The 14089-nt window shown below is 35.2% G+C and overlaps 1 protein-coding gene across 1 annotated transcript; it reads right to left on the bottom strand.

The window, feature by feature from the left end:
• Positions 1 to 2060: 2060 nt before the first annotated feature.
• LOC124157777 (probable ATP-dependent RNA helicase DDX49) lies at positions 2061 to 10522 on the bottom strand. Its single transcript, XM_046532785.1, has 9 exons — positions 10330 to 10522; positions 9763 to 9956; positions 8915 to 9048; positions 7388 to 7493; positions 5727 to 5831; positions 5474 to 5640; positions 5139 to 5293; positions 4662 to 4862; positions 2061 to 2531 (listed from the first exon to the last, which is right to left on the bottom strand). The coding sequence occupies exons 1-9, from the start codon at positions 10409 to 10411 to the stop codon at positions 2206 to 2208; spliced, it is 1470 nt and encodes a 489-aa protein (XP_046388741.1). The 5' UTR covers positions 10412 to 10522; the 3' UTR covers positions 2061 to 2205.
• Between the last annotated feature and the right edge of the window lie 3567 nt (positions 10523 to 14089).

Here is a 14089-nt window from a genome sequence, read left to right as displayed (position 1 = left end):
AGTTTGATGATAAAATTCCGTCCGTTCAACGCTTCACCACAGGGAATCATGTTTCACTGTGATTATTCAAGTGGGATTTAAATATACACCCTACTTCCTGACGCCTAAAAAGCGATAATCGTCGAGTTGGCCAAGCGAATTTTCCATATCAATGTTTTGAAAAATTTAGACATTCTGGATTAATGAAATACAAGGTTAACACTGTTTTGCGATTACAATAAAAATACAAATGTTACCTGAAGCTGAAAATCATTGTGCACTGGATGCCTTAATCTCGTGCCTAGGATAATTTTCAATACTAGTATCTTTGCTAGATGAGGCAAGGCCTCGAGAGCATGTGGAAAAGTGATACAGACTAATTAATAACCTCTATGTGTGGTGCCTTACGTGAACCCCATAAATTTTTTTCTCGAAACTGCACTGTCTGTCTCATGATGCATGTGCCTTCATGACCAATATCACTTTTGTATATGTTTAGTTTATTTTCTGTTTTTAAGTTCATTTGTTGTTTGTTTTGTTTATTTGTGAGCATGTTTGTTTTTATTTTGATTTCTTTTATTTCTATGTTTGAGACGATGCTATGGTGATAAAAGATAAATAATGAATTGTTAAGGAGAGAGCCATCTTGAAGTGGATGTAAAATAGGATTGAGAATAAAACTGAGTGTCAAGTGATATTTACATTGAATTTAGTCGCTGTGATATGTTACTCATTGTCCCGTCCATCTCTGGAACTCACTATCCACCACCTCTGATGTGAATTACAATGAACAGCTACAATCCATCAATGAGATACCCTTCCCCAAATTAGCCCCAACCCCACCAACAGAGCAAAAACTACTTTTACTTCAGCGACCATTACTATAAATTCATAGAGAATTGTACCGAAAATAAATTAAATTCACATAATAAAATTCAGCTAAACACCTTGCATTCATTAAATATGGATAGAAAGCAGTCCGCTTGTGATGGACACACCAACTTATTGGCATTCTGTACTTGTGGGTGGAGCTCCTCAAGAGCATATTCAAAATTATTTATTTTTCAAGAAAATATTTTACTTTTATTTAATTTGGCGTTGCAAAAAATATTTTGCTTTATACTTGCATAACCTTCAATGCCAATCGCCCCCTTTCAATGCAATTTCCACTTTAAAAAATAAGCCAGCCTTTTCCTCGAAGATTCAAATATTCCCTACCGGTAAGGAAGTCATGGGTATAATATTAAAGCAACAGTTATTTACTATTCCAGCCATAAATTGCTCTTATCAACATTTACGCACAATAATGTAGTAAAAATAGTATGAGAAGTGAAATATTATAATTATTCTTGTGAGCTTTTCATTAGAATGAAAAATTAGAATAAATCTGACTAACAGACATTCTCAGGGACCTAACTTATTCATAACTTCCTTCCATAACATAGACTTCCTTTATTCAAGACTGTGGTAAACCAACGCTAATCAAAGACTAAGAACAGACCTTCACAAGCAGCTCAGAAATTCATCTTATTGCATCACTTTTCACACCAATTACTTCTCACTCCATGCACTCTAAGAATCTGCAATTCAGAAATTTGAAGCGCCACATTACAAATAAGGAAAATGTGACCTATCATAATTTAAAAATCAAGAGTAGTTGTAGCACACAACTAAACATCATATACATTTTAACAGAATCTACAGTAATATATTTAACTGTACAAATAAATTTATCCTTTAAAAGTTAAAATTATAGCTAACTGTAGAATTAGACACACTCCACTATATCATGACTGATTTTTCTAAAGCTTAATACATTATCTACACTATTGAATGGCTAAGTAACATTAGAAACCATTGAGCCATACTACTTCAGTCATAATTTTAGAGACTATTTCAATTATCATCACAGCAATTCCAATGGTTAAGGGAGGCTTTCATGGTGATTTTTGTTGGAGATAGTAGGTATGACATTCCTTCCCACTTTGCATTGCAAGTAATCATACTGCTTATTGGAGGATAGGCATATTAATACAAAACTTAACTATCCTTTCCACAATCAGAGGAGACTAAAATAGAAATAAAAATGTAAATAAAATTTATTCAAAAGTTTATATACAAACAACATACTTTGGCGTGGCCAAAGCAGGAAATTCTTTCTGGATTCCAGAAATAAACGGCACCACAACTTCACTCTTGATGCAGCGTCCACTGTTGAAGGCCATTTCAGCCTTGTTCGACATTTTCATTTTCAATGACTTCCTCATTTCCCTCTTGAGCTACGTCCTTTGAATTGTCTTTATTTTCAATTGTTTGCACTGTCCACTGATCCTTTTCCATCCTCGCTGCTCTCTCTTTTGCCCTAAGTTTTCGTAACTTACGCTTCCTCTTTTTCTCTTCTTCTTCAACCTCATCAGGATCTTTACCTTCCATTATAAGTTTCTTCCTCTTGTTCTGGTTCTTCTTCTCATAAAAGTCTGTCTCATCCAATTTGATGGCAGCTTCACGTTTCGATACAAGTACTCGTAACATATATTTGGAAACTTCACTACCTGAAATTTAAAACATAACTAAGTTAAAATGCTCCCTCACGTTGCAGGAAGAATTTTTTTATGCATTGGATAGGACTGTAAAAATAAAGAGTTTTTTGAGTAATTTGGTAATGTCATTGCATATCCATGCTAGGGCTAACCAGAAAAAAAAATTACCACAAAAATAAGGTATTGACCTTATATCTGGTTATACTAATACATTAATCTATGCATGAGTAGACACAGCATGCATAAGACCCAAAATTTTTTCAACTGACCTGCTAATTTTTGACACAATAAATATTTTGCCTCGTAACTTGCTCAATTAATGAAAGCCCTCATGCTCAAAATAGTAATTTAAATGTAAATACAGTTAACTCTCCATTTCATGAAGCAGGGTAATATTAAGTTTTCATCATGTGAAGAGAAACTTTCCAAGCCGATGAAAAGCTTATGCTAAATGCATTGTGCATTTAAAAATACAAGTTTTCAAAATATGAAGTTTTTTGAAATTACGAACCTTGACCTAGGTCACCGAAGAAGTAATAATAGTTTTCATGAATAAGAGTAAAAAACTTGCCAATAAAACTACAGATTAAAATCAAAATGTTTACCAATGCAGTTCATTTTATGTGTATTTTTAACTGTATATATTGCATTGGATACATTGACTGAAAGATGGGAATTACACGGAACTGGTGGCAGACCACATTGACAATGTACAGTTTGTTTAAAATTGGAAATTAAGTGGGACCTTCAACAATGTGGACATCTTAGCTAACATAATAAAAGGTAGAATATGTAGTTTACAATGATTTATAAATAGGGACATGCAAAAGTCACAAATGCGAAAAAGCTAATTCTGGGGTTTTCCCGTTAATACAAGAATTTCATGTTAATTGCGATTTTCTCCAATTCAAGGGCGATTTTCACCACTCAGATGCAATTTTCATCATTTTTTTCTTCTGCTCATGCTTCTCCCACGAAATTGTTTTTCGAGGCATATATTTAAGCTACATTGTTCAGATGAACCCGAGATTTTAATAGCTTTCTTAGCTAATTTCCAACAATATGAGGTGGAATAATGATACTGCACAATAGAAATTGATGATCGTAATGAGTCATCAGCCAGAAATCACGGAGTAATGTTTTCATGTTGAGCATAAAATTTTAAGCGGCTCCAATTCAGTGCATTAAAAATATTCCCGGAGGGGGCAAAGCATTAACATTATTATTACAATTAATATTATTAACCATTAATAATATTATTCTATTAAATTACTGGAGGGTTCAAACTATCCTAATGCAGACACATTCTTTAGAGTTAACCGTTTCACTACTAACAATGAAAATATGCGGCAGGACTTTTCTTGACCCAGGGACAAAACCCGAAAATTTACGTCTGAGATTTTCCTGCGCAGGCGGACGAATGCCGAAAATACACGCTACCTTGCTCCCCTCCTTTTATGATATTCGTGGGTTCGCAAAGTCTTAGTTTCAGGACCCAACACAGGCTGTAACCGCCGAAATCTGGGAGCATGTACCTAGACCCCTCGTCTTATATTACCCCTCTTTGTGGCAAGGGACCGCAGTCACACAATTGCTCATTCAGTTAGTTTGCAAAATAAATATTTGCTCCTTTCTCAAAAAATATAAACTAAGGATTGAATTCTTTGTCTTGAGAACAGCAATTAGATTTTTAAATGTAATTCTACATAAATATTAACATATATCTTGATTTCAGTATAAAAATCAACATGGGAATTGTTAATGCATTAAATCTGTTAATACTGACTATAGAACTTCTTTAAAAATTTGAAAATTCTCACAATAAAACGAGGAATACAATTGGAAGTCTGCAATTTATGTGCAAAAAACAATTATCCATACAGCTAATTCATATAAACAACGCATGAGTTGACAGCATACCACTGGTATTTTATAAAGCACGAAGCTAAAGGTGATAATGAAAATCACAGGTTTGCCTACTAATTAAAGGATGAGAACTTTCAAAATTTATCAGGGCAGGAACAGCAAAAGGTAGATCAGTAAACTCCATGATATTTTAATAAATAAGGAAAAGAAGTCAGGGAAAAGGCAAAATAAATCATTCCTATGTATGTAGCTAGAAATTATAGGCTGATTACTTACCATCAACTACGTATTCTTTAAGTTTGACATCAACAGCTTCCTCAATTGCATGTAGTCGCTTTAAATCATACGGAGTCAATAACAAAATTGTAGTGCCCCCTCGACCAGCTCTTGCAGTTCTACCAACACGATGAATGTAGTCCTTAGGTGCACTCGGAACATTATGATTAATCACTAATTCCACAGCTGGGATGTCAAGCCCTATAAAAATATGGATTCATGTAAATATTTAAATTCGATAGACGCAGCAAAAATTCACACTTTTTATCTTTCATCATAAGAATAAAAAGAGACTAAGATATCAGAAAAACTTGTTCACCAATGAAGAAAGAGAATGAAGTGACTTCAAAGCAATCTTAAAATTTATCTTCCACACTGATAAAAACAAATATGTACTAATTTATATTTACATGGAAAATATTTAAAAATAAACATATTTTATAATAGGACCAAATTAAAATAAACCAGAGGAATTACCTCTACTAGCAACATCAGTGGCAATAAGGATCCGAATGGTATTTGAGCGAAAACTTGCCAGCGAAGCCACTCGTTGACGCTGAGGCATCATGGAATGCAGAGCCACACATTCAAATCCAACATCATTTATTGCCATGCTTATTAGTTGGCACTCTCTAAAGAAGTCGATTTCATGTTAAAAAAAAGAGAGAGGGATATTTAGTAATTTTTAATTGAATAAAACTAAAGATTCGATAAGATATTGAGGGCATATACTCAGTATATTAATTTAAGTGAATAAACTTAAATATTGGCATAGCCATTAGAAGTAGTAACAATAAAATTCCTAAACTCACTTGCATGTGTCCGTGAAGATTAAAATTGAACCTTTTCCAGACTTTTCACGAAATTTACGTATTATCTCTACTGTGAAAGCATCCTTTGCTCCAGGTGGGCATGTAACGTAATACTGATCCAGGGTCTTCACTGTGTTGACAGGAATATCACATTGGTACATAAATGCCTAGGATGCAATAGTACATTGATTAAATATCCTTGGTCACATCCTACATAAAAAAATAACCTATTAAAACTAAATACTATTGTTACCTTGTCAGCACAAATGGCTTTTATCTGTAACAAGGTGTCAGTTATTGTGGCACTAAACATCAATGTCTGTCTTGAGGTAGGAACAGCTTTGAAAATAGTCTTCAACTATAAAGAAAGGAAGTTCACTTCAGTTATCGTGTTGTACATTTGTTTTCATTGAAACAGTAAATTCTAAAATAACCAGTCATATTGGGATAAGTAAGCTCAGTTCATCAAAATGATTCAGACAAGATATGTACATATATCCTTTAATCTCAAATCCAGATTCAGTTTCCAAAATAATTCATTTATTCCAATTATCACCTAAACATCTCGCAAAAATCAAAGCAGCAGCTTAAATATTCAAAGGGTAAACCCAATGCACACTAGAATTAGAACTAAAACAAGAGAAAGAGAATGATACTTTTTTGTAAATGTTAGACATCTACCAAAAATATGAAAAGTTCATTTGCTCAGTCCCTGGTATGGTATTCAAATCAACCTTGAGCCATAGGTTTTCAAAAGAAATAATTACTGGATCATTCTTATTGAGGCCATGAATAGCTATTCCAGATTCATAACTATGGACCTACAAAAATTGCCAATTCAATAACGTATCTCCAGCAGGTTTTCTGCAAATGAACTAATTTCATTTGTCTCAGGAATTGCAACAATTTTGCACATTATTTTCATAATATTTCATTTTTTGTTCACGCTGTTGCCATGAAAGTTATTTTGACATGCATGTAGGCCATGTATTTCAGTTAAACTGAGGATGTGGATAGTTTAAATTTCACATTTTCAGTAACAAGTGGTAAAAAATAATAATTTACAGAAGGGATTACTGATTGTGAGTGATTCTTAAGTGTTACACCAGTGATAATTCCAACACTCAGTCATATACTTTACGGAATTCATTTTTTATGTGGCTACTTCATTTAAATTTTTAAAAATACTTGTAAAAGATGAAATATCATTATCAAAAGATAGTAACTAGTAACCTAATGTGATAGATTAATTGTGACCTTAAAGAAATTCACCACACACTATGTATATAAAATAATATACATGAAAGATTCTTGAAATGTCCTTTTTTCAACAATTCGACAAGCAACATAGAGTGAGAAATATAAGTCTCATGTTGAAAAAAATATGCCTTGGAGGAAAAAATATGCCTTGTATGCATTTTCAAAACACACATTAGAGGCCTACATTAACCAAGATAGATATTTTGCTTGACGAGGTGAATGATGTAAATGTTAGAAGATGACTTTTCATCTTAAATGTACCCAAGTTAATGACATTCAAACCTTGGAACTAATGTGTTTACTACAAGGATGGCACTTGATTAACATACATAATGTTGTTGTTATAACAACAACACTTATGAAAAAAATAACACCACCTGAGGCCATTAAATAACACAACCTTCCGTAAGTCTTTAAGTATAATTAATAGAAAAAGAGCACAAAACACTCAGGAACATTTTTCACTAGGTTAAGAGTGAAAGAATACACATTAACAACAAGGCATTTGAATAATCAAGCTGCCCTTTTCCATTAGAAAAAATTTACTTCACTTAACAAAGGAATTAATATGACTATATTTTATCTGTAACATATAGCTGATAAAACATTAATTTTAAAAGTATAAATTTTAAAATAAAGGTCTAAATAGTATACCTGTCCATCAAATTTACCACAAAGCAGACGGTCAGCTTCATCAAGCACTAAAAACCGAATTTTCTGCAGAGAAAAGGTATCACAACTCTCCAAATGATCAGCCAATCTAAAAGCACAACAAAAATGTTTCATTCAGAAATACTAAAGGAGAGAAAGATACAGTCTTTAACAAAGGCATTCAATAAAATGGACCGTGAATTAGAGCCACGAGTGTCATTCTTTTAATAGCAATGGCACATTCTCCTGACTGATAGGAATTGCTTTCATATTTTAAACTAAAAGATAAACTTAGTCAACAATAATAAAAAAATGTTTGAGAAGCTGAGCAAGACACAAGTGAATTCCCTCACTATTTGAGAAATAGCACTTAAGGAAGCATTCAAAACTGTTTGATGGAAACAGTTTTCAAACACTCAAGATATAAAAAACAGCAAAAAGAGACTAAAGGTACTTATCAAAAAAACCCTAAAGAACAGGGTATCAATGACAATTATCATTATGCCTGTGACAACTACACATTGCATTATTACTAAGTCAATTAAAAAAGGAGTAATTCATAAAAGTAAATAAATTCATACAATTTTTAATCCAATGCATTAGCATCTTTGTATGTACATATGTATTTGTCCATGTACCAGAGTAACAATCATGTGCGAAAGGTCTGAAATTTTGAAAAATTTTGAACCACCCATATAAAAGAACCCGACATTGGAATAAACTCAAAAAGATGACTGAAGATAACTAAGAGCAGTAGTAAACAAAACTATGGTTCATAATCGATACAAGCATTAAATGCAATGGCTACAATCTAGCCATTTCATTATTCACCTCTTCAGAGTTTCACTCAGGATTGGATCTTAATCGGCCTCTCTCATACAGAGGTAACTTATGCCCACACAATTAGGGACAAATTCCATCATTATACCCAAACTTCTCCCTCAGAAACTATGAAATTTATTAGAAGCATGGCCTAAGTTGTACAACTGTTCACAATGTTCACTCGGTTGTAGGATATGCTATTGTTTCTCTTAGGAGATCAAGTCCAAAATCCAGATTCAATGTTCCTGACTGACATTCAGAAGACAGTTTTTGATGAAGGGAAGTGAACATTAGGTAGGATAGAAATCTGGGGCTCATAGGATAAATGAGAGAACAGCTAAGTAGGAGGTGGCGGCCTAGTATTACATTGAGGAATTCTTTTTACAGTGCACTAGTAATGGATGGGAAAGTCTATGTCGTAATAATGCATCATCAGGAATGCTGAATATAAATAATTTTCAGATAAAAATAAAAATAATATTGATAAAAATTCACATCAAGCTACAGAAACAATATGTTCCAAAGCAATACTATTAAACAAGGGAAAATATTATTTAATTTGTTTTCAAAGGGTGTCAAGTAAATACTCTAGTTCATAATTAATAAAAAAGTAAATACTTTAGTTCATAATAGAATGTATTCACAGGCATACTAATGATGAAGTAGTTACCACACCTTAAATAAGAAAGTATCACTAAGCTTACGAACCTTCCTGGGGTTGAAATAACAACATGTGGTTTCCTTGCCAATTTCTGGCCTTGTGCCACCATATCCACTCCTCCCACAATCAAACATTGACGAAGATTCATTGGTTTCCCCATTATGTCAAATTGCTCGGCAATCTATTGGAATATGAAAAAATATTATAAATGAAATTATACTGAGATGTGCAGCATTAATTATATATTGGACAAGTCCAAGTATATTTCTCGTTGTTGTTTCCCGGAGTTCCCAGCTTTGCAGCTTGGATAATTAAATACTTATAGATTTTAATTAACAAGTGCATGATAACTTGATCCGTGTTTCAGGGAATCTACAGCACAGGATGAGACATGCATTGCATTCACTGTATAATTCAAAATCGTCTAAGAAAGGGTTGCCATATCTTCTTCACTCAAAATGAGGATAATAGGTTGAAAATTGAGGACTTATTCAAGTTCCATGAAAGTTCATACTGCTATCAATCCTTGATACCTTGCTTTTACCACAAAAAGAGACTTCCAGGAATTATGTTTACATGAAATAGCACGATTAAGCATGGCAGTAATGGCTTATACTTCGATAAGCCATTCCAAAATACCCAGTTTGCGGATAGACAAACAAGACCAAAGATTGAGGACATGTTCACAAAAATGAGAATAGGTACGGAAACACCAGAAAAGAGAAAAAACGCTAATGGGTTCATATAAAGGTTGATAAAATCATACTGAAAGCTAAATTATACTAGCCATACAGTAACTTTACCCAGAAAATAAAAGAAATGTGATAATCATAACACAAAATTTGCAACACTTCCAGTTTCCCTTCTTATAATTAATGTAGGCGTTTTCACTCACCTGCACAGCTAATTCTCTCGTTGGTGTTAAAACGAGGGCAAATATTCCGTAAGGATCCTCACAGAGCTTTTGTAATATTGGAAGAACAAACGTCAAAGTCTTCCCGCTGCCAGTTTCGGCACAACCAATACAATCTTCTCCATTTAGAATTCGAGGTATACAGTTTGCCTGGATAGGGGTAGGTTCCTTCAACCCTAAAATGGAATAACATTTAATAGGGAATTGAGTCCACAAACGCTACTCCGACACTACTCCCATACCCACGAACACATAATTCACAAACGTACGATTTGGAATAACAAATACATTCATAGGTACGAGCATTAATTGAAAATATGCCGCAGTAAATCAAACAGATAGGAAAAAACCAATCCCCACAAATATTGGAAAACCATATTTACTCTATTACAGTACTCAGCTATAACAAATAGAAACAAACCGCAGATAAACCCAGATGCATTGATTTGGATGAATTTCACTCCATCACGCACACAACTATGCTTTTTCCAGAACATGAACTAATGGACAGTTTCCCTAAGACACTCGTACACACTTCAAAACACTCACCCAGGGCTGAACATTGCCTTAATATCCAATTGTTCAGTTTCAAGTCAGCAAAAGAAGTTGACTCCCTGATAACTTCCTCCATTACAAGATGCACCAGACAAATAGACAAAAAAACACAATTTCATAAATGTTGAATAGTCCAGATCGACGAACAACAAAACGCGACGACCATGCTGTTCCTCTATTCCGCGAACGCCCGCAAACTTTAACGTTGCTCAATTGTTTTAAATGGCTAGTAATGGCGCTAATTTAAATAATAAATCTGTAGGAGCCAAGGCATTTGGAATATACCTGATTGATAAGAACATGCCAGTATAAATCAGTGGTATGTTTATGAGGAAGTAAAAAGAATTTAGTCTGAACATTTTGATAAAATTGTCAATAAATTTAACTAACAAAAACAATTATTTAAATGTGGTAGAAATAAATTTATGGTAAGGCGCCTTATTGAAGCTGCCAGTCAACACTTCAATGGCCGCTCAGGATATTATAGGCCCGGAACTAGGGCGAGGCAAAGGGGGCAGGTGTCCCGGGCTGCAGATTTCAGGGGGTGGCAAACTTTGAAAAGTTTATTTAAAAAAAGTTATAATTTTTTAAAATTAAGTTTTTATTTTTTTTAAGTTCTAAAATTTTTCTAAATTAAATTATGTAATAATAATTAATGAATTGTAAATTTTAAGCAATAATATTAATAAAACTTCTTAATAGAAAATACACGGTGTGCAATTGCAACTACTGCATATAAAAAATATCTTAAGGATGTATTCTATTTTATTGGTGGGGAAAGAGGAGGGAGGGAGCGAAGGGGGATCAGGGTAGGGAGGCATCAACCTGATATTCGCTCTCCCTGACGTAACTCCTTGTTCTGGCCCTGGGATATTTTCTCGTGATTTTCAGAAGTCCCGCTTTTTAAAAGTCATGATGAATGCTATGATGATATAATATGCTCTAAAAAAACTGTCACTTATTTGCAAGCAGACACATTGAGAGTTCAGAGAAATGAAACTGAGATAGGTTATAGCTTGACATCCATTTGACCATAATATATAGGTACATATCAGGTTCCTTCTCAGAAATTATACCTCAGATAGGTCTTGAATGTTTCAATACTATATCCCTGATGCAATGTGTACTTAAACTAGACTTGAGAGGCAGTCATGATAACTCCCTATGGATACTCCAAAAGATGTATATGCATATTCTGCATACCTGCTCACTATGTTGCTCATATTGATGAATAATTACTAAACGAAGTTATCCTACAGTATGCCTGTAAAATAAAAACTTAAAAAAGGAGCATAAATCCTCCAATGAGATTGTCAGAAAGAGTGGGTCTCCTTTCGTCTCCCTTCTGAAACCTTCCAAACCCTGCATGTTGTTTTGTTCAATATTATGAATCACCCATTGCTTTACTCCTGCCCAGCTTCTGAGCCCATTTAGGAGTACAAGATATAAAAAGGCCATTGGCTAAGGGAGCTGGATACCATGCAGATTCAATATGACTTCCAATTCTCACTATGCACATGAGTCCTCTTCTAATCCTATCACTACCAATTCCTACCCCTATGAACTTTCAGGTGATCCAGCAGATGTTTTACATTTCAATGCTTGAAGCTGTGCCAATAATGAGTATACTCCTCACCTTTAGTACCTTCTTTTCACTGCAAGCTCTTCCTGGAATGCAGCAGCCTACTTTATCAGGCTTCCAACCATACCTATGCAGACAATCAAAGCTCTTAACGAATTCACGGGGTCTCAACCAGGTTAATACTGTCGTATAAGCTGACGTTTCGGAAGACGACTTGTCTCCCATCTTCAAGGCCAGGTTATACATTGAAAGTCCAATTTCACACTGAACTGATATGACCGTTTAGCAAGGACAACAATACAGTTCAGCTGCCGTCCGATTCCCTGAAACACGGTCTTTTGAAATTCTTCATGTTCTTCCCTTACTTTTTATTTAGCTGATTACAGGTCTCCATGTACTGCTACGATGAAAGCTGAAGTTGTGATTAAAATTGCTCCATCAATCCTCGTACTTATTCCTACTATCTGAGTGTACTGCATCTATTCCTAAACAAACCCTGAAAACAATATCAATTGGTAACTTCCATCATCAATGATTTGTTATTTAAGAATATTTTTATTACTTTTTTTATTATAGAATATTACTATCAATATCTTTTTTTGTGGAAGCATTCAAAATGTGGTGCTACCAAAGAATGATGTGGATCGACCAGGTAAGTAATGAGGAAGTGCTGAGAAGAGTGGGAGAAAAGAGAAGTCTCCTGAAAACCTGTGCCATAATGGGCACTTTCTCAATCCCTCCGAGTCTCAATCCCTCCGAGACTTAATCCCTCCAAGACTTCATCACGAGGAGACGATTCGCGAGTGCCTGAGTGCCACTCTCGCGAAGCGCTGGAGTGCGTCGTGCCTGCCTGATTCACTCATGCCGCTTGATTCTCGCGTCTAGTGAAGTCCTCGCAATTTATAGTGAATTCATCAATGGTGTCGGCCTCTTTATGCCATGTGTGAAATTCTATTAGCTTCCGCCACCATCTATCCAATTGTAAGGTAAAACGCCAGAATGAAACCTGTCTCCCCTCTTCTGCTTTCACCTCCCCTCTCACACCTGCTTCGAGCGCCGCGGCTCGGCTGTAAGCCGGCTGGCTTGGCCTCTCTGCTTCAGACCTCGAGCTAGGAAGGAACTCCTCATGCCCGGCATCTTCCCAACTTCAAGAGTACATTAACCTCAGGCAATTTAGCATTATATGTATTGTGTACTTATAGCTTACTTTGCACATTAAATGTATTTATACTGTTGGAAATCAACCCTATTGCTTTGTTATTTTTCACCCCTAACCGCCTAATTCTCGTCAATTCATTTCTCGCGACGTGTGCGCGTTGCAAACCTTAAGAAAAAGACAACTTAGTACGCCTTATTATGAGGCATGATGGCCTGATGCAAACAACTGTAGGACAGGTGGAAGGTAAGAAAGGTAAGGGACAGCCCCAAATAAGTTACATAGGACAGGTTAATAGGGTAGTTTCCTTCATCAAAGAAAACAAAAGGCATTGATTGCGATTCGTTGCCCACCATTAGAGTATTCATAATGTACAAATTATTTGGTTTTAGAAATACCGGTTTTGACGAATGGCAATGATCAGTTTTAACTGCATTTGAAAAAGGCCAGATTGGCGCCCATGCGATGCCACTCCACGTGACGTCACAGGGACCTAGTTTCTATACGAGTAGATGGGAGTTTTACATCGTCTGAGGTTACCAATGCATGCATGAGGCACAGAGCTCAGGGAAACATGCCTTAATAATCACCTATTCAAACTGCCTATGGTTGGAAAGTTTCCTTCGTTTGATAAGGTATTAATAATCCTTATTTAAGCCAAGTGCTACCTGCTAGCAGGGTACTCAGCTACCTGCTAGCAGCCTGCATCGCAGCGGCGCACATATCCTCTCCCCAAGGTCACCTCGCACGGTGGCAGAGGGAACTAGAATGATGTTAATCGGGTTTTGCCCAGCATTCATACTTAGCCATCGCGTTTTCGCACGCTTGAAAACTTTCACTTTTCATTTAATCGCAAAAAACAGATATCGTCATTTAAACATCTAAAAGCATGAAATGCGTACTCCAGGAGTAATAATTTTTTGATTTAGGCAATAAAAAAATACTAGGAAACCACCCAATTTGCAAAAGAGAATAAATACGTCACTATGAAAAGGCTAGCAGACAGGAGAATCTTA

This window comes from Ischnura elegans, chromosome 4 (assembly GCF_921293095.1).
Source record: "Ischnura elegans chromosome 4, ioIscEleg1.1, whole genome shotgun sequence".
Lineage (NCBI taxonomy): Eukaryota > Metazoa > Arthropoda > Insecta > Odonata > Coenagrionidae > Ischnura > Ischnura elegans.
The sequence above is the reverse complement of the archived record's forward strand: the minus strand, read 5'-3'. Positions and strand labels throughout refer to the sequence as shown.

Coding starts and splice junctions, on each gene's coding strand:
- LOC124157777 (XM_046532785.1), bottom strand. CDS start 10,411: ATGGAGGAAGTTATCAGGGAGTCAACTTCTTTTGCTGACTTGAAACTG. Junction 9,049..9,762: donor CGAGAGAATTAGCTGTGCAG/GTGAGTGAAAAC, acceptor ATATTCCAATAG/ATTGCCGAGCAATTTGACAT. Junction 5,641..5,726: donor AAGCCATTTGTGCTGACAAG/GTAACAATAGTA, acceptor ATTGCATCCTAG/GCATTTATGTACCAATGTGA.